The sequence below is a fragment of the Acanthochromis polyacanthus genome, chromosome 19, assembly GCF_021347895.1.
Source record: "Acanthochromis polyacanthus isolate Apoly-LR-REF ecotype Palm Island chromosome 19, KAUST_Apoly_ChrSc, whole genome shotgun sequence".
In the NCBI taxonomy this organism is placed as follows: domain Eukaryota; kingdom Metazoa; phylum Chordata; class Actinopteri; family Pomacentridae; genus Acanthochromis; species Acanthochromis polyacanthus.
The window spans coordinates 26,244,290-26,269,014 of NC_067131.1; the positions used below are offsets into that span (position 1 = coordinate 26,244,290).

At 39.2% G+C, this 24,725-nt stretch overlaps 2 protein-coding genes across 2 annotated transcripts in view; one reads left to right on the top strand and one right to left on the bottom strand.

Annotated features, from left to right (window-relative positions):
* The window catches only part of ipmkb (inositol polyphosphate multikinase b), a 34,076-nt gene extending 24,284 nt beyond the window's left edge, over window positions 1-9,792 (bottom strand). The window contains exon 1 of the mRNA XM_022211397.2: window positions 8,426-9,792. Coding sequence (XP_022067089.1) covers window positions 8,426-8,663 — 238 coding nt within the window. The 5' untranslated portion in view covers window positions 8,664-9,792. The remainder of the gene's footprint in view (window positions 1-8,425) is intronic.
* Window positions 9,793-13,745: 3,953 nt separating this feature from the next.
* ube2d1b (ubiquitin-conjugating enzyme E2D 1b) lies at window positions 13,746-23,562 on the top strand. Its single transcript, XM_022211388.2, has 7 exons — window positions 13,746-13,951; window positions 15,865-15,928; window positions 16,747-16,778; window positions 19,468-19,545; window positions 20,326-20,431; window positions 22,200-22,293; window positions 22,392-23,562. The coding sequence occupies exons 1-7, from the start codon at window positions 13,928-13,930 to the stop codon at window positions 22,435-22,437; spliced, it is 444 nt and encodes a 147-aa protein (XP_022067080.1). The 5' UTR covers window positions 13,746-13,927; the 3' UTR covers window positions 22,438-23,562.
* The last annotated feature ends 1,163 nt before the right edge of the window (window positions 23,563-24,725 follow it).

The following is a 24,725-nucleotide window of genomic DNA, read 5'->3' on the forward strand; positions in this document are numbered from 1 at the left end:
AGTGATGCAGAAAAATTAGTTCATGCTTTTCTTACTTCCAGGCTTGACTATTGCAATTCCTTATTATCGGGTTGTCCAAATAGTTCTCTCAAACATCTACAGTTGATCCAAAACGCTGCTGCGAGAGTACTGACAGGAGTTAGCAAAAGAGATCATATTTCCCCTATACTTGCCTCTCTTCACTGGCTTCCTGTTAAATCCAGAATAGAATTTAAAATCCTTCTTCTGACATATAAAGCTCTTAATAACCAATCTCCATCATATCTTAAAGATCTGATAGTACCTTATTATCCTAGTAGAACTCTTCGCTCTCAAGCTGCAGGCTTACTTGTTGTTCCTAGAATTTCTAAAAGTAGAATGGGAGGCAGAGCCTTCAGTTATCAGGCGCCTCTCCTGTGGAACCTGCTCCCAGTTTGGGTTCGGGAGGCAGACACCCTCTCTATTTTTAAGACCAGGCTTAAAACGTTCCTTTTTGACAAATCTTATAGTTGGGGCTGACTGGGTGACCCACAGGGGTTCGGCTTGTGTCTTCATTTGCACAGCTGACTCCTTCTTGGACGTCCCTTCGTTCTGCCTCTAGTCATGCTGCTATAGGCCTATAGGCTGCTGGGGGACTTTTCTTGACGCACTGAGCCCTTCTCTATCTACCTTTACATTTAATATGTATACCGTTATTGCAGTTCATTCACTCTGTTTCCCCCTGTGCTATTTCTCCGAGTGTCCCTGGTCCCAGAGCTGGATGCTTCAGATCTGCGGTTGATGTTCCACCAGCTGGTCCAGTCTCCACCATGTCCACTGTGGGATGCTGTTGCTGACCTTCCTCCAGCCCTCTGCTTCCAACTCCCTTTTTCCACCAGTCAACTCTGCATTGCCTTCACTATACTGTTATGCTAACTTACATACTGTTTGAATTTTACTGCTAGCTATATATGGAGTATGTTTAATGTCAGAGCCGTACATCATAAGAGTAAATTATGAGTCAGTTTTCAATGTTAGCTTATACTTTGTCTGTGTCACATATCCTGTCATGCATGTATCCAAATGTGTGTTGTGTTTTCCTTGCTTTCCCACCCCTCCCTCTTCTCCCATCCCTCCCCCTTGCCCTCTTCTGTCCTTCTCAACCCGCCCGGCCAGCAGGCAGATGGGTCCCCCCTATATAGAGCCGGGTTCTGCTCGAGGTTTCTTCCCTGTTAAAAGGGTGTTTTTCCTTGCCACTGTCGCCTTTGGGCTTGCTCTGGGGGTCAGGCATTTGGGTTCTGTAAAGTGTCTTGAGACGAGTTGACTGTAATTGACGCTATATAAATAAAATTGAATTGAATTGAATTGAATTGCTACAGCACATCTAGTTCATGAACCCTCTGAGCCAATAAGCAGTTTCTGGGTGATTTTTGTTCCCGTCACATTTTAACTCACTGTAGGCCAATTTTTCATGGCAATATGAAGTCCTACAACTTAATGGCAATAGTACAACATTGGCTGGAAGAACAAAATATTTTAAAAAAATGCTTAAAAATGTGTAATATCTTTCATTATTAATTTTATCGAAATAAAAAAATTCTGATTCAGAGGGTTAAATCTAATTTCATTCAAAACAACAGGGGTTGCAGAGCTCATGGGATGACCCCACACACATGTTGCATTTTTATTTTTGTTTCTAGAAAGCCAACTAAAAATGGATATCCATACCAATTTGCACACAAGTTAATGCAATGACCAAGCTAGATTAGTTTCTAAAGGGGAGAAAAAAAAAAAGCTAAAACAACACCTCTAGCAAAGAGCAGCTGAACGTCAGAACATCTCTACTGAAATGTGGTTTTCTCCATGATGATCACCAAAAATGAGAAACAAAAGACTTGAACCATGAATATTGAAACATCTAGCAGTTTTTGTTGCATTCAGTTTCTACTGTGGGGCATTTATTTTGAAAGAAATCTAAACTGCTAGCTTGTAATTCTACATAAGAACAAATACCCTACTGTTCTACTTTCTGTAAAGGTGATTCAAATTTGAATCTCTTGACATCTAAGTGATAAAGCACACTGTAGGGCAAATCTTCTCAGTATCATTAGAAAATTATAGCATTACTAGTGTGACTGTTTCTACAGATAAATTGCAGCAAGAAAGAGACTCACCAGAAAAACAAGTACGAATAAAGGAAAGTCAAAAAGTAAGCGGTTCACAAATCTCCCCACAGTAGGAAGCATCTCACCAATGTGACAGCTCCCTCTGATGCTATGGGAAAGTCTACCGAATGCCCAGTGGCAAGAACAGCGAAGATTACAGCTGATACATTTGGAAAAAAACACATTAAAACTACGGTTTTAAACAAATGGAAAACAACCCAAATTAAAGTAAGCACTGTGGCAAAAACTATTAAGTCCTTCTATCATGGTAAAACAGTGCTACTGTCCACTCGTACCACATCAACAGCATGACATATCAGTAGCAACTTTCAGCGTTAAAGCTTTAGCAGGTCCGAAGAGTAGCTCAGTGAGTGCATCAACAAGTAAATGACCAAAAAAGAAAACACATACAGCATACAGTGAGTAAATAGTACAAAACATTTAGTCGCAGATATCTGGAACTGAATATAGTATTTTACAACTTGTCAAGATCCAGATTTTTTTTTAAAATTTACATTCATTTCCACATCTGTGCAGTAATCCTGACCACCACACCACACAAACTAAAGTGGAAAATATAAAGAAAGAAGGTTCAGTTGTCCCCTGCCTTGTAAATGTATTAGATCTATACATAAAAACACATACAAGTTGTGATAGTACAGTGGACACACTTAAAATAGCAGTTACTTTTTCTGAAAATCTGCACTTCATGTTGTCTCTGTAATTTTTATGCTTTGCAAAGTTGTCCGGCGGGCCGGATTGGACCCTCTGGTGGACCGTTTTTAGCCCGTAAGCCGCATGTTTGACACCCCTGGCGTAAACTGTTGAACTATATTGAACTTTGGCATTTTCTGACAGAGTTGGTGTCTGCTCCAAGAGATGCTGTCGTGCTTTGTATTTGTTCAAACAAGCGTAGCGCCCACTGTCAAATGTGACGTCATGACACGACATGAGACATTAGTTGTTGTTGCCTGGCAACAGGGGCAACACCACAACCAGGAAACAAAGGCCTGCTGAAGATATTGTTGTGAAAGTGTACCAGAAAACAGGTTTAAGTCTAAATATGTCACACTGCACATCCACACGACTTGAAACTTCACACTGCACACTAGACTTCCTTAGATAGTCGGTTATACACCCACAAATGTGTGTAGATCAGATGAACATTGAACACAAAATGTGGGGAAAAGAAAAAACATTCAGACAGAGATCATTAGTGAGATGTCCCCACAAGTGTCCCTGATTCACTGATCTCAGGTCATATCAACAGAGTCATTGCTCTCATGTATGGATCCCTAATGAGGTCATGGTGGGAAATTTCTATACTGGAGAGCAGATCAGCTGGTGGTGTCCTTGTCCACTAGAAACTGACTGTTTAGGCAAAAGTTTTGCAGATAGTAGCCAACAGAAAGGAGAAATGATGTGACGAGTGACATCTATTGTTCATTCTGTCTTTCCAAAGGCTGAGCTCTGACAGATACGGCCACAGGCTTTGAGTACAGCTGCAGCTGCTCTGCCTCACATGCTGGTTAAAGCTGCTGTGGCTGTGGAAGTGAGTGTTGGTCAGACTATGACTGCATTTGTGGTTAAATATATAAAGCTAGGGGGAAGCTAGGCTACAATAGCTGCACTGTGACATATTTCCACTGCTTCCACTAAGATTAGCTAAGAAATGATCGTTTAGTCACACACAATCTAAACCAGCAGTGTTTCTATGAGATGTGTCACCAAAACACCACAGGGCTTCCAGAACACGTACTACAAAGCTATTAGTAGTTCAAACACACCGAGGCCGTCTTTTCACTGGAACCTTCACAACCTGCTGTCACTACTATTGAGCTACCTGTTGAGGCACCAGCAGGATGTTTTAGAGGAGAGAAATTCTAAAAGTCAGGTGAAGTGCACAGGCTCAGTGGATAAATGTAAACATAGGAGGATGATTCACGCAATTAAATAAACAACACTGTGAAAAATTTTAATAGTTTCCATCAATTTTTACTCCAAGGAGCGTGGCAGAGGTATGTGGCAATCACCGTATGTCTGTGCACAACATTACTCAATAACAGAATAATGGATTTAGGCAAAAGTTTCCAGGGAAAGTCAGAAATGACACAACAACCACCGAATTAGATTCTGGCAGTGATGCGGCTTATAGTCTGGATCCACAGATTTGTCAAAGATTTATGTATCATTGAGAGATAGCAGCACGGTGTCACTGTAACTATGACTACAAGTGAACACGACATCAGCTGCCTGCTGAGGACCACATGATTGCGATCCTGCTACAGATCAACCACGTCGGACTTATCAGGACTTATCCGTCGAAAATCATACAAGCGATTAAACTTTGGGGGTGTTTCCGAGTCTTATCAATTCACGCGTTTTGGTATCCGTATATGATGTACACATGCATAACGCACTCCTGTGCTCAACACAAGGCAATTTTCCATTAAAGTTTTTCTTGTTTAAGAAAGTGAAAAATGTATATATTCTAGACTTATAGGTAAAGTGAAATACTTGAATACTTCTTTATTTTCATTTTAGACACTGGGCTTATGGCTCATGAAATCAGAAATCCAGTATCTCAGAATATTAGATGAACAATTACATTTAATGTAAAGTTTGGGTAAATTGCTATTCAAACAGTAGAAAAACACGTATCTCTCAGTTTCATAAAAGTCACTGATGCTTTCGTCTTTTTGTTCTTCACCCAAATCCTGCTTTTTTGTATAGAGATTTAGCGAAGGGAAATTCTTTCCTCTCAGCAATATAGTCACAAATTTTCCCTTTCATTTAATTCTTAATTCTGCTTTGAAATTATTCTTCTTGAGTTTAATTTGACTTCTTCCAATTAAGAGGAGGCACAATGCAGCTACGTAAAGGTGCAGTGTTGCCTGAGTAAAAGTGTCCAAGTGTTACCAGGAAAATACATTTAAAGTACTAAAAGTAAAAGTACTAAAAGCAGAAATGTCTTAAAATGTTTTACTATTATACTGGATTATTACTAATATTCATGCAATAATGCCAGAGCAGGATTTTATGTGGTAGAAGCTGTAACCACCTGCCCTTCCAAGGACCTGGAATTGTTAAGAACCAGAATCGATGAGCAAATCTGGAACCGTAGTCAGAATAGTTCAAATATAAATAATACGTCTAGAGTACAATGTTAACGTTAGCCTGGGATACACAGCATTCACAAAATAGCTACGGTTTACTTTTGTCTTGCTAATTAGCTAATTGTAAGTCATGAAGTTTGAAAGGTAGCCAAACACCACTTTTGAAGATGAACCACAGCAGAACTCTAGTCTGTGTGTGCAGTACAGTGTCTGGACGAGAACTGTCAATGACTCTCAGTTAATCTACTGATGAAAATTTATTATGGAATTTGTTAATTGATTCGGACACACAGAAGATAAGAATTGGGATTAGTCCATGCATTCATTTTTTTCCCTACAAAATATGTAAAACATCTGAGAACTACAGAAAAAGGGTGGATTTTGTTTCACATACTGTTTTATTTTCAGACACAGATAACGTGACAACAACAAATGACGTTCAGTGAGATAAGTTATTTTGACTTTTTGGCATTTTTACTGCTAGTAGAACAAAGTACCATGTATGCACTGTGTTCAACAGCAACATTCTCTGTCTAAATGGCACGGCAACCATAATCACAACTTGAAGTGGCTCACATTCGCTTTGGATAAGCACTGGGGCTAATGTGGCAAAGCAACATCTTCAGCTGCATCGTTTGGATGAAATCTTGTTTTCTCCTTGAACTTACAGGTCAATGCTTCTCATCTCCTCTGAAGCCAGACCAGGAATGAGCCATAATGGTTAACAAAGTGTCAGTAGGATTTCAAAAAAACACCAGCATCGGATTACTTATCAGCTTCAGTCTGTGATCCTTCACACTTTTAGCCCTTTGTGGCACAACTGTGCATCACTGACATACATTTGAACAAAGGCCGATGTTGAAGAGGTGCTGGAAGCCAAGGGAAAGACTGGGAGGAGATCGTTTTCAGGCAGCAGCAGTACAAGCTGAGCAACATTCTAGGGCTTGTTCCACAACTGCTGTACTACTCACAGTACTCCCTTTCTCTTCCTGTTAGCTGGAACCTATGTGTACTGGTTTAATAATTATTTAGTACCAAGCCCAAGAGGGACAAAGATAAGGTTCTACATTAATGTCAAATACACTGCCTGCCTCACTGAATGTCTCTTTCTACTTCCAAGATACATTTTGAACAAGTCATCACCAAAATATTCTGTACAATTCATTAGTGGCACTCAATTTCCTTTAACTTTTAAATAATGAGAGAGAAAACTGATTTTATAGCATTAGATTAGTATTAGTGCTCGATTTCTGTATACTGTCTAAACTGCCTCAGAAAAGGAAATACAGGTCCTGGTCATGCAAGGCTATGACAGCGTCTCTCTGCTTCACCCTCATCACTGCAGTTGGTCCTAAAAGTACGTCCAGTGTTATACTTTTTTCATTTCATGAATACGCAAGGGTCCTGGTGATGCAACTTTCATGATCTCCTGAAGCCCACAAGAATGAACCAGACCCTTCCACAGATGTCTGCACGCAGCCAAAATTTACGACTGTGCACAACTAGGGAAGTAGCATGCCTGCTTGACAGTGGTGTGCATGTGCAGAATATGGTAAGTAAGGACTACTGCATATGAGTGGAATGGAGTTCTCCCAGCAGATTCCAAGCAGGCTTGAAAGAAGTAGAAGCAAAGCTTTAAAGACCAGTAAGCAGCTACAATCCAGGTTGGACAAACACTCAGCCTAAAACCAGTGGTCACCCTGCCACTATTAGGTAATACAGGATGTTAAATGCTTGTAATGACTTGGCTGAAGAGCTGGGTATTCAAGACTGACAGCACAGTGTTACGAACAGATTTGTCATTCTTGGACAAGTTTGTGAGACAATGAGAGGAGGACTCAGCTTGACAGTGAAATAGGATTTTAAACAGCAAAAAAAGGACATCAATAAATGGAAGTCAGTGTATTTTTGTGGTGGGTCATTACAAATCACTTCTCGGATATCATTGGACTTTTAAATTAGTGTTGGGCAACTCTGCGAATATATTGGCAGCCATTGGTGTTTGGAAAACTTAGCATACTATTCAACCCTAGATGCAGCATGTTAAACGACAGTCTCACGTCACACTTGTTACCAAACATCTACCAACTAAGTTACACCGTGGTATGCTGATTCACAGTCACAGAGTTGGTACAGATGGTAGGCGTGTAATTCAACATGGATGAAGTAAAACACTAATGTTCACACTACAAAAAAAAGGTGTGTACTCCACATCAAGACACTTTAACAAGAAAAAAAGGCTTTGACCAAGTAAATCTTTGCGGCAGGACAGGTTTGTCCAGAATGCACTACAGGTCACAGATAACTCCTGAGAATGCCGTCCTGTCTGTACAACAACATGGCCAGGGTATGTGTCTTTCGGGAAGATGCAATTCATCGCAGTAACTGACTGGTCATCAACGACTCACCTACCTGAAACAACACTTCAACTAATACCAATTAAATGCACAATTAATTCTGCGTAATACCTCGTCTGGCAGCATACAATAGACTCGTTCTGAGTCAGTGAGTGTGTAGTGTGTGTGTGTGCGAGTGAAGACAGGAGGAGACCACTGAGCAACTAAATCACAGTCTCAAATCGACAAATGATCTGTGATCCGTGAAGATGTAGCTGGAGGAGATCAGTAGTGACAATATATGAAAGATCCTTTACTTCATTTCCACAGGTGCATACATCTTATCTCATATACATCCTGCTCCTTCATCTGTTAAAACACCACATAAAGCTCAGATTTAATAACCTTACAGTTCAGTACAGCAAACATACCTGGCAGAGCGAAAACAAAGCAATTTCCTTAACTGTTACTTTGTCATACACATTTCATCAAATAATGCACAGGTGACATGTGCATTATTAGCAGTAGTGGAATAAAGAAAGCCGTGTGATGGAACTGATCAGAAAGTTCTTAGGAATATTTCAAATTTTCCACTGATCCCAGGCAGTTAACGCTATGTTTTCAGTGGTCAGTCATAGCTCAGGTTGTCCACCTGGCCAAGCGCAGAATCCCAAGTTGTGAACCACAGGTTGCTGGTGTGCGAGTGTGTGTTAATGAGTGAATTAGAAACACATTAGAAACACTGAAGCTCAAAAAGACGCTATATAAGTATTACTCAGTCCTCATAAAATGCTGAAGCAAGGAATTATGCTTTGCTCTAAAATTAAGATTTTTTTTCCAGGTAACTTACCCACTTTATCCACTCCATACTTGTGACCCGCCACCTGATGTGACAGCGGGACGCAGCCGTTCAGGTGAGCCGGGCTCTGGAGCCCTACGGGTCGCTGGCCGGACTTCTCCTTCGTGGGGCCGCTTCCAGAGAGCCGCGGGGTGAGACTAACCCCAACAGCGGCGGAGCTGGGGGTCAGCTCCAGTCTGCCGAGGGCCAGGGAGGACTCCATCATCACTCGATGTTGAGTTGTTGACATTGGTAAAATAAAAAAGAGTTTGGGGCAAGGCCTTTGTCCAGAGACAAAAAATAAAAAAATAAATGTAAAAGTCAAGGATGTGAATGCATCGATTCACATACTGTCATTACGTAAGCACAGAATAGAGCCCGCACACATTCAACAAAGTGTGAGAGGATGAGAAGCCTACTCGGGAACGGTCCAGTCCACACGAAGCTCGCACAGCAGCTTCGGTCGTGGCCGCTATTTTCGCCCACTGACAGTATCCACGCTGACAGGCAGCAGCACTGTGGAAACCCCGCTGTGTCCGCTGGTGAAGCAGCACTCCTTCACTGATTTTCATATCTTGGACAGCAGCATAAATACATCTCGGACACATCCCACTTCCTACCAGTGTCGACACACCCACAGCCAGGCACCATCTCCGGTCGAAGGCTTCAAAATAAATGCAGCCGTGCACTTAATACAACGTACACGCTTGACAAAAACAGCACAATGCTCTTTCTGGAATTGCAAATCAGCTGTTGTTTCTTTTCACAGCGCTGCCTCTCTGTCCAACCACCAAATTCTACTTTAACACGCGAACGCTGTTATATTTGATGCCTTTATTACGGAGACTAGTTGAGGCCAGCTGCTGTCGCATCCTCCTGAAGTTGAGCTAGCTTGACGCAATCCCACTTCCCCGCTTCACACAAGTAAATACTGCTGCCTGTCAGTAATGGTGATGTTACGACACAGTCAGAGTGAGATCCAGCTCCACTTAGCAAACACCGAGACGGGCGGGGCAAACGGACACAATAAAATAGCGAAATTGCGTGAAGAGGTTACTGAGTTCGGGTTTCGATTGCTAACTCATGGATACTGTCCATTAGACTGCTAATCAAAGCGTCACCGTTCAAAATAACAGAGCGACATCACGCCTGCCCTGTAACCTCCTTCAACACGAAGGCCAACCAGCTGTAAATGAACATAAACACGAAGCAGTGTTGTCCAAAAATCCATGATATGAAAAGAGGTCGGTGGAGTCCTTCTCAGCCACAGATATCCAGGTCAGTGTAGGCGGTTACCTCTCTACGTAACGAGCAGCGCCCAAAGCCTCCCACACGTTTGCGACACTTGCTGTCGCAAAAACGTCCATTCTGTCCCATTGACGGCAGCGCACTGAGACTGGTTTGTATTTATTATTGATCTATGGCTGTGTAAAGTAGATGTTCATAGATATTTATTGTGTTGTCAGCTTGCTGTCACTGTCAACCCTACGAATCATATCAGCACAATTATTATTATTATTATTGTTATTGTTATTATTGTTATTATTATTATTATTATTATTATTATTATTATTATTATTATTATTATTATTATTATTATCGTTAAAGTGTTTTTATAAAGCCCAACCACATTGAAGCTGTTCCTAAACAATAAGAGACTTTTTTTTATTTAAATTTACCAAGATTTTCTTTAAATCTCCATAACACTGCCAAATAACTATCACCTAAAATAATTCCTCATTATGTTTTCTAACATCTATGTGCTAGTGATGCAAAAATTATTAATGATTTATGATATACTTCAACTAATTACCTCTCTGTTTTAAAAAGACAGTCCTTACTACAGCAGCAGCACTGACCTCTGTCTTTGTTTTTGCCTCTGCAGAATTGACTTTGAGTATTATTATATTATCTAAACATTTACATTTTTAAGATGGTTTCATATTGGACTGAATAAAGAATTATATTATAATCACCCTTGTGGTTACTTCATCATAAAATTAGTTTAATTTATTACTGATAACTCTACAAAAAACTTTCAGGACAGACTTTTGTGTTTTTAGGGGTTCCCTTCTGTGAATTGTGCTGTTAAATGTTTCTACATGTAAAGAAGCATCGTTCCTGGGTCATATGGGAATATGACAGTTTTTCAAGATTTTTCATTTAGTTTTGAGATGACAAAATTGTGATCTGTTATGCTAGATATGTAACTGAATAACAACAGACTACAACTTTGTTATTATAAATGTTAATGAGCTCAAAACTAAATGCTTGGGCTCATGACCTGGGGGGTTTGGGATAGGGTGGGGGTTGTTCTTATTACATACAGCCCAGGTGCTCACATGAAAGCATTTTTTTTATGTAGACTTTCTTCAAAATTAAGATATTCTTACAGACGCCGATAGATTCACTTTGTGCTACTCAACAGATGGAAGTTCATTGATTCTAATAAGCTGTTTATTGTCCCTACATGTCATCTCAGCTACTGTTATAAGAAATCTCATTACAGTTTATTAGAAAAATATCTCTAATAATTGAGTACTGAGACAAACCTGAAGCATGAACACCAGGACAAATTAATCAATCCGTTTCCAATCATGTCTCAAAACAAAAAAACATCATAAATAGCATAGCCCAGAATGCATTATGCCACTTTGTCGCTTCAATCAAACAAACTGTTTTGAGGCCCCACTGCACATGGATGAAGCTTTTTATCATATGTGAAGAGACTCATAACTGCCTATATTTTAATGCCCCAGTATCTCATTGTTGTCTTGTAAAATGTAACTATGGCTTATTTTCTTGAAATGCATTACAACATCTAATGTGAACACTATATATACATGAATACAGAATATACTTTAAATATTTAACAAACAATATTTTATGAAGACAGTAATGTGTTACAGCAAGAAAAGGGAGTAGCAATGACAATATCTAGAGCATTATTTGACCTGCTTTGTCATTACAGGCCCTGTATATTATTTCAATAATACAGTGACTTAGAAAAAAACTCATCAATTGGCTCTACACTGAGCTTAACATACCTGAATGGTTGTGTAATTTCTACTATTCCACTATAATATTTCAAACCATTCCTATGACATTTTTCTGTTATCATTACTGCACATATACCAGGAGCTGTTATGTGGTTTTATCTCAGTTTTATCATGTAGTGACAAATGTTTGCTGTAGGAATTCAATAGTGAGTTTTATTTTTCTCTTAGATCAGTCGGTTCATCCTATAAATGATAGCTATTGCCTTTTTACCTCTGTCAGCATTCATGATATCAGCCCAGCTGTTTAATAGTCCTAGATGGGTCAATCTTTGTTTTTTGAATGTCAGGGTACTTCCTGAAATGTTCTATCTGGTTTATGTTTGCTTTAAACAATTTGGATAAATTGTTCCGAATCAAAGGCAACATTTGTCTGTCTTAATGTGGCTTTCAGTGTTCAGAATCATTTGATAACAGTAGGACATCAGATTTATTTTCCCTCCAATTTCTCAGAGAAAATATGTGACAAGATACTGATAAACGGTCCACTAAGTAATGGAATGTATGTGAAATAAATGGCTGTTTACTGAGTTCCAGATCCTCGTCTATAATTTCAGGGAGTGCGTGTCCCTAATTGCACTGACAATTTTGCTATCTGTTGGAAAGTTATTGCTATCACTCTAATTGGCCTGAATTCACATAAACACAAATGCTGGAACCAGTAAACAGATAGCATTCAGTTTATAGTAAGATGAAGAGCTGCTCAGGACGTCCTGATGCTCGCAACAGCATGAGAGTGTTTATGCTGAAGACTCACATCAGCATTACAGAATGTACAAACAGCAGAATTACTATTTAGATTAAGCACCATTTATGTCTGTCTAAGTTTGAGTCAGAGGCAATGTTCTAAGCCTGTCATATCACATTCATTATCAAATAATCATCTGCTTTTATAGACTGCCAACCGGAATTGAGAAAGGCAGACATCTGACATTGTACTAAAAACTAAGAACTAACATATAGAACACGCGATGATTAAAGCTGACAGTTAATGCAAATCAATAGGTATCTCTCTCACTCTCTCTCTCTCTCTCTCTCTCTCTCTCTCTCTCACACACACACACACAAACACACACACATGCATGATTGCAGGACAAAAATAAATTGTGTTTTATTTCCTTCAATAAAGGCTCACAACGAAATGCTAAAATATTAAAAGACTTAAAGACCACAGACATGACCTACCTAGCAAAACTTTGAGTAATATCAGCATGGTACAGAATAATAATAAGGTAAAACTCCACGTCATCCCCATAGTACAATAAAACAAGTCTTAAGAAAAACTAGGTTAAAAATTATAGTACAAACAGAGTGCAGAGGTACAGAAGACTGACTGTGGTTTTACAGGGTAAATTCAGGCAATTTTCACATTCACTTGAAGGTGAAAAGAGAACTCGGTGCAACAGTTATTGTTTTTTAAGGCGATGTTTGCCGCTTATCTAATTTCTACAGGCAATATCAATACTTTTTTGTCATATTGGAGATATTTATTTGCTTAATTTTGCATTTTGAATGATTTTAAAGACTAATGGCTTATGAAACTATCACAAGATACTATCTTTTCCTTACAGGATGTAAGCAGTAACAGGAAAGGAGAGGCAGTAAACTAATTCAGACGTGCTGCATTCATGTCCTGAGGGAATACCTCCTACACCCTCGTGTGAATCACTCATCACAGATACAAGTTTTGTGTACAATGTGGTTTGCCCTTTATTTTATATAGTTTTTATTTATTTATTTTTACTATAATAAGCTTCTGCAGACTGGGAATCATCTTGTCAGCCAGTATTTTCATTTATCTACAGGCATTTGTGGTGCCATTTAAAAATGTCATCTCCCCAACACCGTTTGACTGCTTCACTGTCAGGAGTACGGTAATACTGTGGTAGTCCGGGCTAAGTTCTTGTCAAATGTGCTGAAACCCATCTGAGAAAACCTTTTTTATTTAGCTATTTTCAGTGTTCTTCCAATATTCATCAGGAATCTTTTTGTGTCATTTAGTGTTGCAGTTTTGTACCAAACAGCAAGCAACAGAAAACTGACTGTACTTAGTGATCATGAGGAGAGCGTGTTTGGTATAGTATAAAGTGGCATAATAAGCAAATACTTAAATGTATGTTTCTTAAATATGTCCTTATGTACAGTAAATACGCACTTATGGTACATTAATGTACTGAGTGACATTCCCTCACTGATGTAAACAGCTTCAGTGTATTTCCCTTGGATGTATGTGTTTTAACAATATTCAGAACTACGTTTCCCGTGATGCACTTCGGAGCAGCGACCGTAAACAGAAGAAACGGAAACAAAAGAGGTTTTTATAAAAACACAAACACATCCCCGGCTGTCGAAGTACTCAGGGAATATACTATAGCTACTGACTTCGCCAGCAATAATACTGAAATCGAAAATAAAGAGCGAGTCGAAGTGAGTTAAACAGCGAACTGCATCAGTCAGCATGGCACTCAAAAGAATACAGAAGGTAAGATTGACCAGCTAGCTTTGGTTGCCAGCTAAAGGTAGCTAACTGGCTCAGCACAGGCTAACGTCAGAGTTCAATTTTACAGTAAGGTTGATAAACAAATAGTCCAACGCTCTCCACGTGTTAAAACAACTTATCTCGAACTTCGTGGCGTTTCTGAAAGTAATGCTCTTGCTGACATGTATCATAACAGACACAACAGAATAACAACTTCAAAGTTTCATGCTAGCTCGCTAACAAATATCCAAGTTACCGCACTAACTACTCTCTCTGACTCCTCCATATCTATCTGTCACCACTTGCGAAGTCGTGTGTTCTCTAACTTGTCTGAGTAATCAGTCAACAGTCCTGTTGTTCTTGTTCTTGCTCTCCTGTCGGTGGACAAGTACTGCAGTGAGTAGGAAAGTTACTTCTCAGCAATTTATTTTTGTTTTCCGGTTTTCCCTGTCGGCTGCACAGTGTGATAGTGGTTTCGCCTTGCAGCAAGAAGATCACCAGTTCAAATCCCGGGCTGGGCCTGGGATCTTTCTGCATGGAGTTTGCATGTTCTCCCTGTGCATGTGTGGGTTTTCTCCAGGCACTCCGACTTACTCCCACAGTCCAAAAATATGCTGAGGTTAATTGGTTTCTCTAAATTGCCCATAGGTGTGAATGTGAGTGTGATTGTTTGTCTGTATATGTAGCCCTGCGACAGAGTGGCGACCTGTCCAGGGTGTCCCCTACCTTCGCCCGAGTCAGCTGGGATAGGCTCCAGCACCCCCCGCGACCCTAATGAGGATAAAGCGATGTATAGAGAATGAATGGTTCTCCCTGTCATAACTCTGTTGTTTCCGTGTTGCTAGGGTAACTGCTTTGGTATAATATTAAGATCAGATAGTATCTCCAAACAACCATGAGTTCTCAGAAGCACTAGACTTTGCATGAGAGAATAGTAGATAGAAAATATCTGTCCGTATACTCATCGTTTTCTTCCACTTCTCCAGAGTCAGGTTGTAGCAGCAGGCTCAGCAGGGCATTCCAGTTGTCCATCTGCCCATCAGTGTGTTCCTACTGGAGGATCCCAAGGCGCGAGCGAGTTCTGGGCATCCCCTGGGGTCTCTTCCCAGTTTGCCAAAAACCCTCCAAAAAATGGTGCTCATTCGACATCTTAATCAGATGCCTCAGCCATCACATTCGGATCCTTTTGACACAAAGTAGCAGTCACCATTCCAAGCTCACTTCATATTTCAGATCTCTTCATTCAACTCGTAAGGCTGAGCCCAGCCACTAACAGAGAAAACTTATTTTGGCCCCATTACTGCTGCTGCTGCACCAGTCTGTCTGTCCATGTTGCATTTCATTTTCCCATCACATGTGATCCGGAGATACTTTAACTCCTTCAGTTGGGTTAGAAATGTTTACGTCAAACTTGGAGCTGCTAACTCATCACAGTCACTTCACATTGGGCTGCAAACCACACTGGTGTGTGCTGAGTGTCATGGTCTGATTTCAAACATCAGAACCACGTCAACTGCAAAAAGCAGCTTTAGTCACTGGCTAAGCTCATAAAGAGAGGAGTGTCGTAATACCGTCAAGATTTATCATTTATCAATAGTAAAAACAGGAGAAAACACCACAATAGTTCCCACAAAGTTTGATTCAAATGTGATCTCCAGTTAATTCCACATTAAAAATACGGAATGTTATATTTAGCCATGGGGTGCACAGTGGGTCGGTGGTCTGCACCATTGCCTCACAGCCAGAAGATCCCTAGCTTGCGTCTCGACTGGGTCTGAGATCCTTCTGTGTGGAATTTACAAGTTTTCAGGTTTTCTGGCTTCCTTGCATAGTGCTAGCTACTGCAACACTGTGCTGCCTCAATTATTTCACATTACTAAATAACTAACAGCAGTATTTTTTTCTGTGTTGAGTAGGAGCTACAAGACCTGCAGAGAGACCCTCCAGCGCAGTGTTCTGCTGGACCAGTGGGGGATGACTGTGAGTACATGACCATTTTATTTTACAATATGTCACTCAGGTGTATTTAAAATTCCTTCTTTCCTTTGCGGCTCTTTTTTTTTTTTTAACTTAATATGTGTTAATGGCAATAAACTATGGCAAAAGCAAATGTTTACCACTGTGTGTGAAACCAGTAAATAAGACAATTGCATAGCTGCACTATGTCTTAGAAATCAACACAACATAGGCATTTTTCCAGAGGATTGTTTTGTCTTTTTCATCTTTTGATTTGGTGGACTGAGTCATTACCAAGCATTGTCAGTCTGTCAGCTACACTGACTGTTATCCACATCTTGAGTTTTACACTTTTATAGTGTAAAACTGAAGACAGACTCACTCTCTGGAAAGGCAAAACATGGAGCCAGGTTATTGCCTAATGCACTGTGTTTCATGTAACAAGAAAACTTGACTTTCCTGTTTTGCCTTGTTACGGTTGCAAAGCTATGACTGGACAATCAATGATTCACAGAGGGGCTTACCAAGAGAGTCACTTATTTTCTCATTCTTTTTTTGGAAGTGACAAGAACAATCCCAGAGCTGAGAACAATCCCTGAGCTGAATGTATCTTCCGTACTTCCAACATGATAGGTTACATTTTAACAAGCAGTGACTGGAAATCAGAGTGACTGATATTAGCAGCTCTGTGAACACAGAGAAAACCCTTCCTTTTCTATGTTCTATATTCCGTAGAATAAGAATAAGTGATGGGATGATGGCCGATGAGCATGGTGTTAGCGCCGTGTAATTAAAGCTTATATTCTTATGTGTCTCTCTCTTTCTCCCTTATTTGCTTCTAGTGTTTCATTGGCAGGCGACCATAATGGGTCCGGTAAGTATCATGCCATCACTTGAGGCTTTTGTTCCTTTCATGCAGATTTCTGTGCTACACCATAGAAATTGCCTGGAAAATCCAGACTGACTTTATTTATGTATTAATATAAATACAAATAAAGGCAGTCTGGCATTGTGATGATAGGAGACGATTTCAAAAAGGAGGGGCTAACGAATGCAGCTTGAACGAGAAAGAACCATTCAGCGTAACACGGATGTGACGCACAAACAAATCGACCTTGAAGTCCATGTAGTCCAAACAATCAATGGCATGCAGCCGAGAAAGCGTCACGGTGAATGATTACTGCCGTTTTTGTCACAAAAATCTGCGAATACATGGGGTACTCTCAAGTACAACACTTATTTTTGAAAAGGCTACGCAACAAAAGACTCCTTCCGAACGATTAGCGGTGTTAGGAATAACTTTAAATCGGAGCCAAACCAAGTCGGTGCGTATGTGTAAAAGTTGCTTAAATTTACTCACACGTTTGGAACGGGATTTTCCTCTGTACAAATCTTGAATATTTGTGTTTGGTTATGGGAGGTGCGCAGGTGTTTTATGGGTAATCCAGGCGCTGAAGATGACACAGCATTAACTCCCGCCTCCCGTGCTATGATTGGTCGTACCAAACTGTACCGGGAGGGAAACGCGATTCAATTCGCCCAATGCCAAACTGACTCTCCTGTATCTCCTAACATGGAGATAGGAGATTACATGGAGATTCAGTTTGGATTTTCCAAGCTACCATAGAAATGGTCTCTTATTTGTGTGGAAATTTAAATTGTTACAGTAGTTTTTATAGACCTGAGGGATTGCAATTCCATTCAATAGTTGTGCATTTTTCATGTTACTGTGGTTCAGTGCAGTTACAAAGTGCTACATAAGGGGTAAGTTCTAAACTGACTATTAACTTGAATTCAACTTTCTGAACCCAAATAGCCGTGATTAGCTTTGAAAGGCATGCTTTAAAGTTCGCCAAAAGTACACCATTCATTAGCCAGACATAAGAAAAGCAGGAAGAATCGGCAGATTTACAGCCGTCTATTCTGAACTTTTCTTGAACTACTCACCTGCAATGTGCCATTCTGTAAGGAAAATGAACCAAATCTGAGCTTGAAATCACTTTATTTTGCTTGTCTCATTTAAAATTTCACGAAAAATAAACAGTTTGCATCAGATTATGTACAATGCAAAGAAAATGTACTTCTGTGCTGCAACTGTCAAACCATGAATGATTTAGCTGTCACCTGAAATCATGTGACGAAAAAATCAGGGATTTTCAGTTGAACTGCAGGCAGTGTTTAGACACAGCAGACAAGTATGGAAAAAAATAATGTCAGAACTGAGACATGATCAGTAATCATTTTTCCCTCCTGCAGAGTTTTCTGCACACTGCCATTAATTGTAGTGAAGTTATTTTCTAGTGGTGGGAAGCAATTAAAAATTAATCCAATTAGTTACAGGCTTTGTAATTAACCATGATCAATCACATTTTTGTCAAATAGCAATATTTGATACATTAAGTAAAGTTTTTCGATTGAAGTAAAGTTTGTTTGATGACTGAATCAATGAATAGACATATACTATAATTTAAAATTTATAGAATTCAGAACATATAGAAAAAGGTGATTTTGATGATTTAAAGCCTGGATTTAGTCAGTTCCCCCTCTGTATGGCACATAACATAAGCATAAGTAGTTAAAGGACCTTTAAAAAGTTGAAAATGCAGATTCATTCTGCTTTCATAGTTTCTGGGTCTGATAAATGAAGCAAGTGGTTCTTTTTTTAGGAATATATATTTTTATTTATAAAAAATAAACCTGTATTTTCTAAACTTAAAGTTTATAATTAATTTGTTAAAAGACAGACAAACCAACGCTGTACTTCACATAACTCTGCTGAGACTCTGCCTCCTTGGCGGAGTAATAACTTCAACAAAAATGTTTGTTTCATTTATTTTTATCTGCATTTTTCATCTGTCTATTACATTCACGGATTACTTCAAACTCAAAGTGCAATTATAGCGATTATATTCAACATTTTAAGACTTTTGTATAAACTCAAGCACCTTCAGTGTCTTGAAAAGTGGTCTATTATGGGATGGCTACACTATTTGCTGGTACCAGGACAGTCATAGCTAAGCTTAGCTCTGTTGCTCACTGGAACATGTTTTACACTGAGGTGAGACCGTCGGCTTAAAGTGCTGTGGTGATCAGAAAACTCTTTGTTGCACAATTTGCACACAACCACGCTTTTATCCAAGCTGTCATCGAGAAGTTTTTTAAAAGAAAACTTTCTGCCCCACAAGCTCAATGTGGTCTCGTCTTCCTTCACTGTTCACCAAACTTTCTTGTGTGCTGACGCCACTCAGTGTGTCCTGTACTCTGTCTTTGTGGCTGGTAAATAGTTTAGGTTCATTACCGACACGTACGGGGCTGGAGTGTTCATCAGTGTTACTGGTGTGTCATAAATTAGGGTGATTAAGTGTGTTATGTTTTTTAACGTGTATTTTTTTGTGTAATTAATTAGTCGTAATTAAAGCCTTAGTCAAGAAGAAAATAAATTCGTTATTTACAGTCATGAAAATGGTAAGGACACTCATCCAGCAGGTCAAAATCATCATCTGACTTCCTGATGCTTGTCTCACCATCAGAATGCTTCTCTTTGTCACATGTCTTTACTTTAGAGTGACAGTCCATACCAAGGAGGAGTTTTCTTTCTCACTATCCACTTCCCCACGGACTACCCATTCAAGCCCCCAAAGGTAAGAGCTGGTGCAGGTAATCAAAGCTTTGTCTTGTCATACCAGAGCTCCAGACTAACTTTTTTTTCGAGGACCACAGTGGTCCCTAACTTAAAATTTTAGGAGCGCGAGCAGAAAATTTAGGGGCGCACACCGAAATTGACTTACGAAGTAAATATTCACATTTCCTCTCATTTTCACTGTATACTGATAAATATTTGAACAATTATTGCAGAAACTATAATGTTTTCAATTCATGATTTACTGTGCAGCAGTTGACACAACATAACAAGAAAAACACTCAGAGAGTGCAGTACTCCTCCAAGGCTGCTCAGTTGACGTATAACTTCTGACAGATGAAATCTCTAATAAGAAATGATCTTGTGCTGAGTACAGGCATGTGTTATGCATGTGCACGTTATGTGTTTATACCGAATCACGTGTAAACTCTTTCATTCATACTTTTTTAAAATGTCTTTCTTTCAAACTTTTATTAATTTTTTTTTAAAGTGACCTTCCTATGAAACTTCCTGTCTTCATTCACCAGTGACTCCCATATTCACAGCATTACCGTCGGAGAAGTGAACCAGAAAATCACATCAGCAGCGTACTTTACTACATTAGGACTGCTGTTTTAAAATGGTCACTTATAATAAAGATATTATTGTCAGTACTATAACGAGCTCTAGGGCCACATTATAAGCTGATCAGTTTGCTACAAGACAAACACTAGTATTGTAACTGTACCAAGATTTTTCCATGCACATAACTGTGTGAATAAACTGTGGCTGTTCTTTACAGGTAGCATTTACAACAAAGATTTATCACCCAAATATAAACAGCAACGGCAGTATCTGTTTGGACATTCTACGGTCACAGTGGTCTCCTGCACTAACAGTGTCTAAAGGTAACTATTCCTCCTCCTGTCCCCGTATCAGATGTCTTTATATCTTTTTGAATGTAATCTAGGACCACTCAATTTCTAAAAAATGACTCGACTGTATTTTTCCCTACATATATATATATATATATATATATATATATATATATATATATTTTAGGGTGGTTTTATGGAAGGATTAATTTGCATAATTTTTTTTAAAGCTGAAATATGACATTTCTCGTGAAGACTTTGAGTGTGAACTGTATGGAACTTTTTTTCTATGGTGTAACACTGGCAGAGGCATCCAAAATCTTCTTTACTTTGGATGGCATTCCAGTCTGGTTTTGCTCTCATCATACAGAGACTGGTGATGTTTATTTAAAGGTCGTGCACATCCATCATGTTGCAACAATCAAAAGACTGACAGAGTGTCTGTTTTTGGTTAATATCAATATTAATATTTTCATAGAACTGACTAGGCCGGCACAGTTATGACTAAAATGATAATTATGATTATTTTTGATCAATATTGAGGTCATACTTATTTACCATAATTATTCATCTATTTCAGAGATAAAATATTTTTTTGCGCTTTTGAAAAAACAGTGTGCAGCTTTCCCTCCTATGTTGCGTTCTATTCCTACTAAGACCTAAAAGAAGAGTTTTTGCAACCTGCATTTACAGCATCTCTAAGAGGCATAATATTTAGGAAAATCTTGCTCAATGTCTGCCTATCACCAAACTCTACAGTTTACAGGTGTTCTCTAAGCGCCTCACATCCTGGCTATGGTGGAGCCTGGCTGTGTGATGCTTCACAAAAAAGCCCCAGTTTCCAATCAGTTACAGCAGCACAGTTACTCAGGTGTCAGAATCAGAAAAAACTTTATGCATCCCTGAGGGCCAATTAGGTGGGCAAAGAGCAGCACATTAAAAAGAGGAAGAGAAAGATAAAATCACAAACGGTGGATGGGCGAAAGCAGTAGATTATGTGTGGTGGCAGGCCTGCTGCAAGAAATGGTATGAGTGGTTGCTGTGGAGGTAGTGAAGGCAGTAGTGTCCATATAAGCGTCAGACATGTACAAGTCAAGTCAAGTCAAGAAATCTTTATTGTCCCCGCAGGGCAATTTTTGGTGCAGCCAGCAGCAAAAACAACAAACAATCCAGCACAATAAAATGCAGGCGTGTGAGGAGAAATGAGAACTGCGCGAGTTTTCTTTCTGTAGAAAAGTTGTTTTTGCGGTTTCAAGCAACAAAAGCAGCACGTGTTTGAGATCATTTTTTTTCTTACTTCGCATGGCACTTCCCACAGTGTGACTCCTGTGTGCACATCACAAGTTCCTCTCTGAAATTATGTAATAATTATTAGTTTCATTGTTGTATTTTTGTTCTCTTGCTTTTCCTTCTGCTGTAGAGTTTGTTACAATATTGATTTCTTTGTTTTTTGATATAGTTCAGAGGTTTTGAATTGTCACGCAAAATTTACTTGTTTACTAGTTTAGGAAGAATAGTGGCTCTCAGATAGATAGATAGATAGATAGATACTTTATTAATCCCAAGGGAAATTCAAGTCGCAGTTCTCAGTGTCCTGGACTTAACAGGATGTTGGAAAGCTTCCTCTGTGATTCTCCTCCATGTTGACCATTGCATCACATCATTTCTGCAGACTTGTCCTCCTGCAAATTCAGATCTGGTGTCACTGAAGTCATTGTCATGTTCATATAAGCAGTGTGAGACACCAACTTAAGTGTTCAGTAAGTTAACTAATGGGATATTTTCCATTTCTTCATTTCAGTTTTATTGTCCATATGTTCATTGCTTTGTGATCCAAACCCAGATGACCCTTTAGTGCCAGACATAGCACACATCTACAAGAACGACAAAGACAAGTGAGTATAAACACAGATGGTGCTGAATTGTTGACTGATGTTATTGTTCTTATCAGGATCGCATCCACTCACTTTTCTCTCTTATTTTCTCTCTTCAGATACAACAAACTAGCAAAAGAATGGACCCAAAAGTATGCCATGTAAACAAAAAGAACATCAAAGATATAAAAAAAAATCATGCTGAGATTTTTTCTTTTTCTTTCCTTTTTTTTAAGTCACAACACACTGTAAATTATAGTATGAAACCATCAGTAATCTTAAGTAACTTCCATCAAACTGTACCTTCATCGGCACTGTTATTAATCTGAGAGCGTAACATTTACATTCATTGTTTTTGAGAGGAAGCAGGAGGTTTTACTTTCAGCAGTCATTTTATGGATACCTTTATATCTTGAAGTTTGGCATATTGTTTTTGCGAGGAAATTGTACTTCTAACATACAGATTTATTACAAATTGCTCTACAGCGTTCTGTATTCTGAGTCAAACTAGAAAATTGTAGTGCAGAAATCCAACCACATGCTGTTCAGCAACAAGCCATTTTCAGAGGTGCTGAGAGACCAGCTTCAGTTCCTGCTGTGTCGATCAACCAGCAAGAAACGCACAGTACCAAGGGAACATTGAAGGGGGAATGTGAAATACGTCCGGCCCTCATTCTGACATATGTCTGTAAAAGGAAAAAAAATGGAATACTGACAAAATAATAATGTCCCCTTTAACATCAAACCCTCATATAGTTGTGGCGATGGAGGTTTTTGTTAAGTTCTTTTGCATCTTGTAGCAGACGAAGTAGGCTGAAACGATGTACTGTTGCAGTTGTCCTGAACGTGGGAGCAATTACTTACAGGTCAAGTCATGTATAACTGTGTTCTTTTATTATTATTATTATTATTATTATTATTATTTGCAAATGTATAGTATTAAAACCCTCTGGAACAACATTCTAGTTTTTTTTCTGTTTAATTTAATCGAGTCATCACAATGAATTCTGCCATTAAAACAATGTCCTCTTGTTCCCTGAGAATAGCTGTGATGTTGGGTTTTTAGTTGCTTTCACGCAGGCACAAACACCCCATTTTGAACCTTATGAAAGGGGTTATGTATGTATGTTCTTCTGTTTTACCTCCAGTCTATCAGTATGTCTGGTTATACTATAGAAAGGGTAAAATCCTGTTTTCTGTTCCTGTGTAAACAGTGTCTTGGTTTCGTCTCTGATGCCTGTGTGGCATTTTTTTGTACTGAATTAAAGAATTGTGGGGATTTTATCATGACATTATGGTCTAACTCAATTCTTGGTGCTTAATAATAATCTACCATATAACAGAAGTGAGTGCACTCCTAGGAAATATCACTTAAATGTCAAACGATTCGAAATTGTATCAGCTCTTAATAATTGTTATTTCTGAGAAGACAGCAGAGTTTCTCCTGTATGAAATAGATATAGACCCACTAAGAATCAGTGGAAATGCAGCAGTAGTAACCAGGAGGTGTAGAACAAGCCATGGTACCTCTAATTGGAGCTACAATGGTCATTCTCCAAAAATGATACTCCAGACAGTGCATCATTTGTATAATGTAGCTCTGAAAAACAGTCAACTCTATTAGGCTTGGTCTAGGTTTCTGTGACAATGTGAAATGTGAACATTTACAGATAGTGTCCAAGAAAAGTACCATTGCTAATTGTTATAATATCACAGAACCTTATTTTTCTAAAAGACATTAAAATGAGATGGAGATCAGTTTGTTTTGTTGAGATGGGGTAAAACATGTTTTGGTGTGATCCTAGCACCGTGTATTATAATCTGGAGAGTGAAACAAAGAGGTGGGAGTGAAAAGGGTGTGCAAAACAGATGACATTTATAGATTATCATGGACACCTGTGTATAAACAAAAATTCTGACTGACAAGATGACTCCCAGTTTGCAGAGGCTTGGCAGAAGAGGAATATTCAGACATGACAACATTCCAAAGCATCCGTCCATTGTCTGTACAGGTCATTGCTTAATCCTGAATATGGTCACAGGGGGCTGGAGTCGATCCCAGCTGACTTAGGGTGAAGGCAGGGGGCACGCTGGCCAGGTCACCAGTCTATCACAGGGATACACATAGAGACAGTCACACTCACATTCATGTCTATGGACAATTTAGAAATATCAGTGAACCTCAGCATGTTTTTGGACTGTGGGAGGAAGCTGGACTACCTGGACGGACAAGGAGAACATGAAAACTCCGTGTAGAAAGATCCCAGGTCCAGGCCAGGACACAAGCCGGGGATCTTCTGGCTGCAAGGCGACACTGTTAACCACTGAGCAGCCCCATTCCAAAGTATGGTACCAAAATCGCATCAGAATTTCTACAGAAGAACTTTTCAGGTGTTTTAAAGAAATAGAGCAACTGAAAAAACAAAGTCTCTGAAGAATGTTGAAACGTCTCA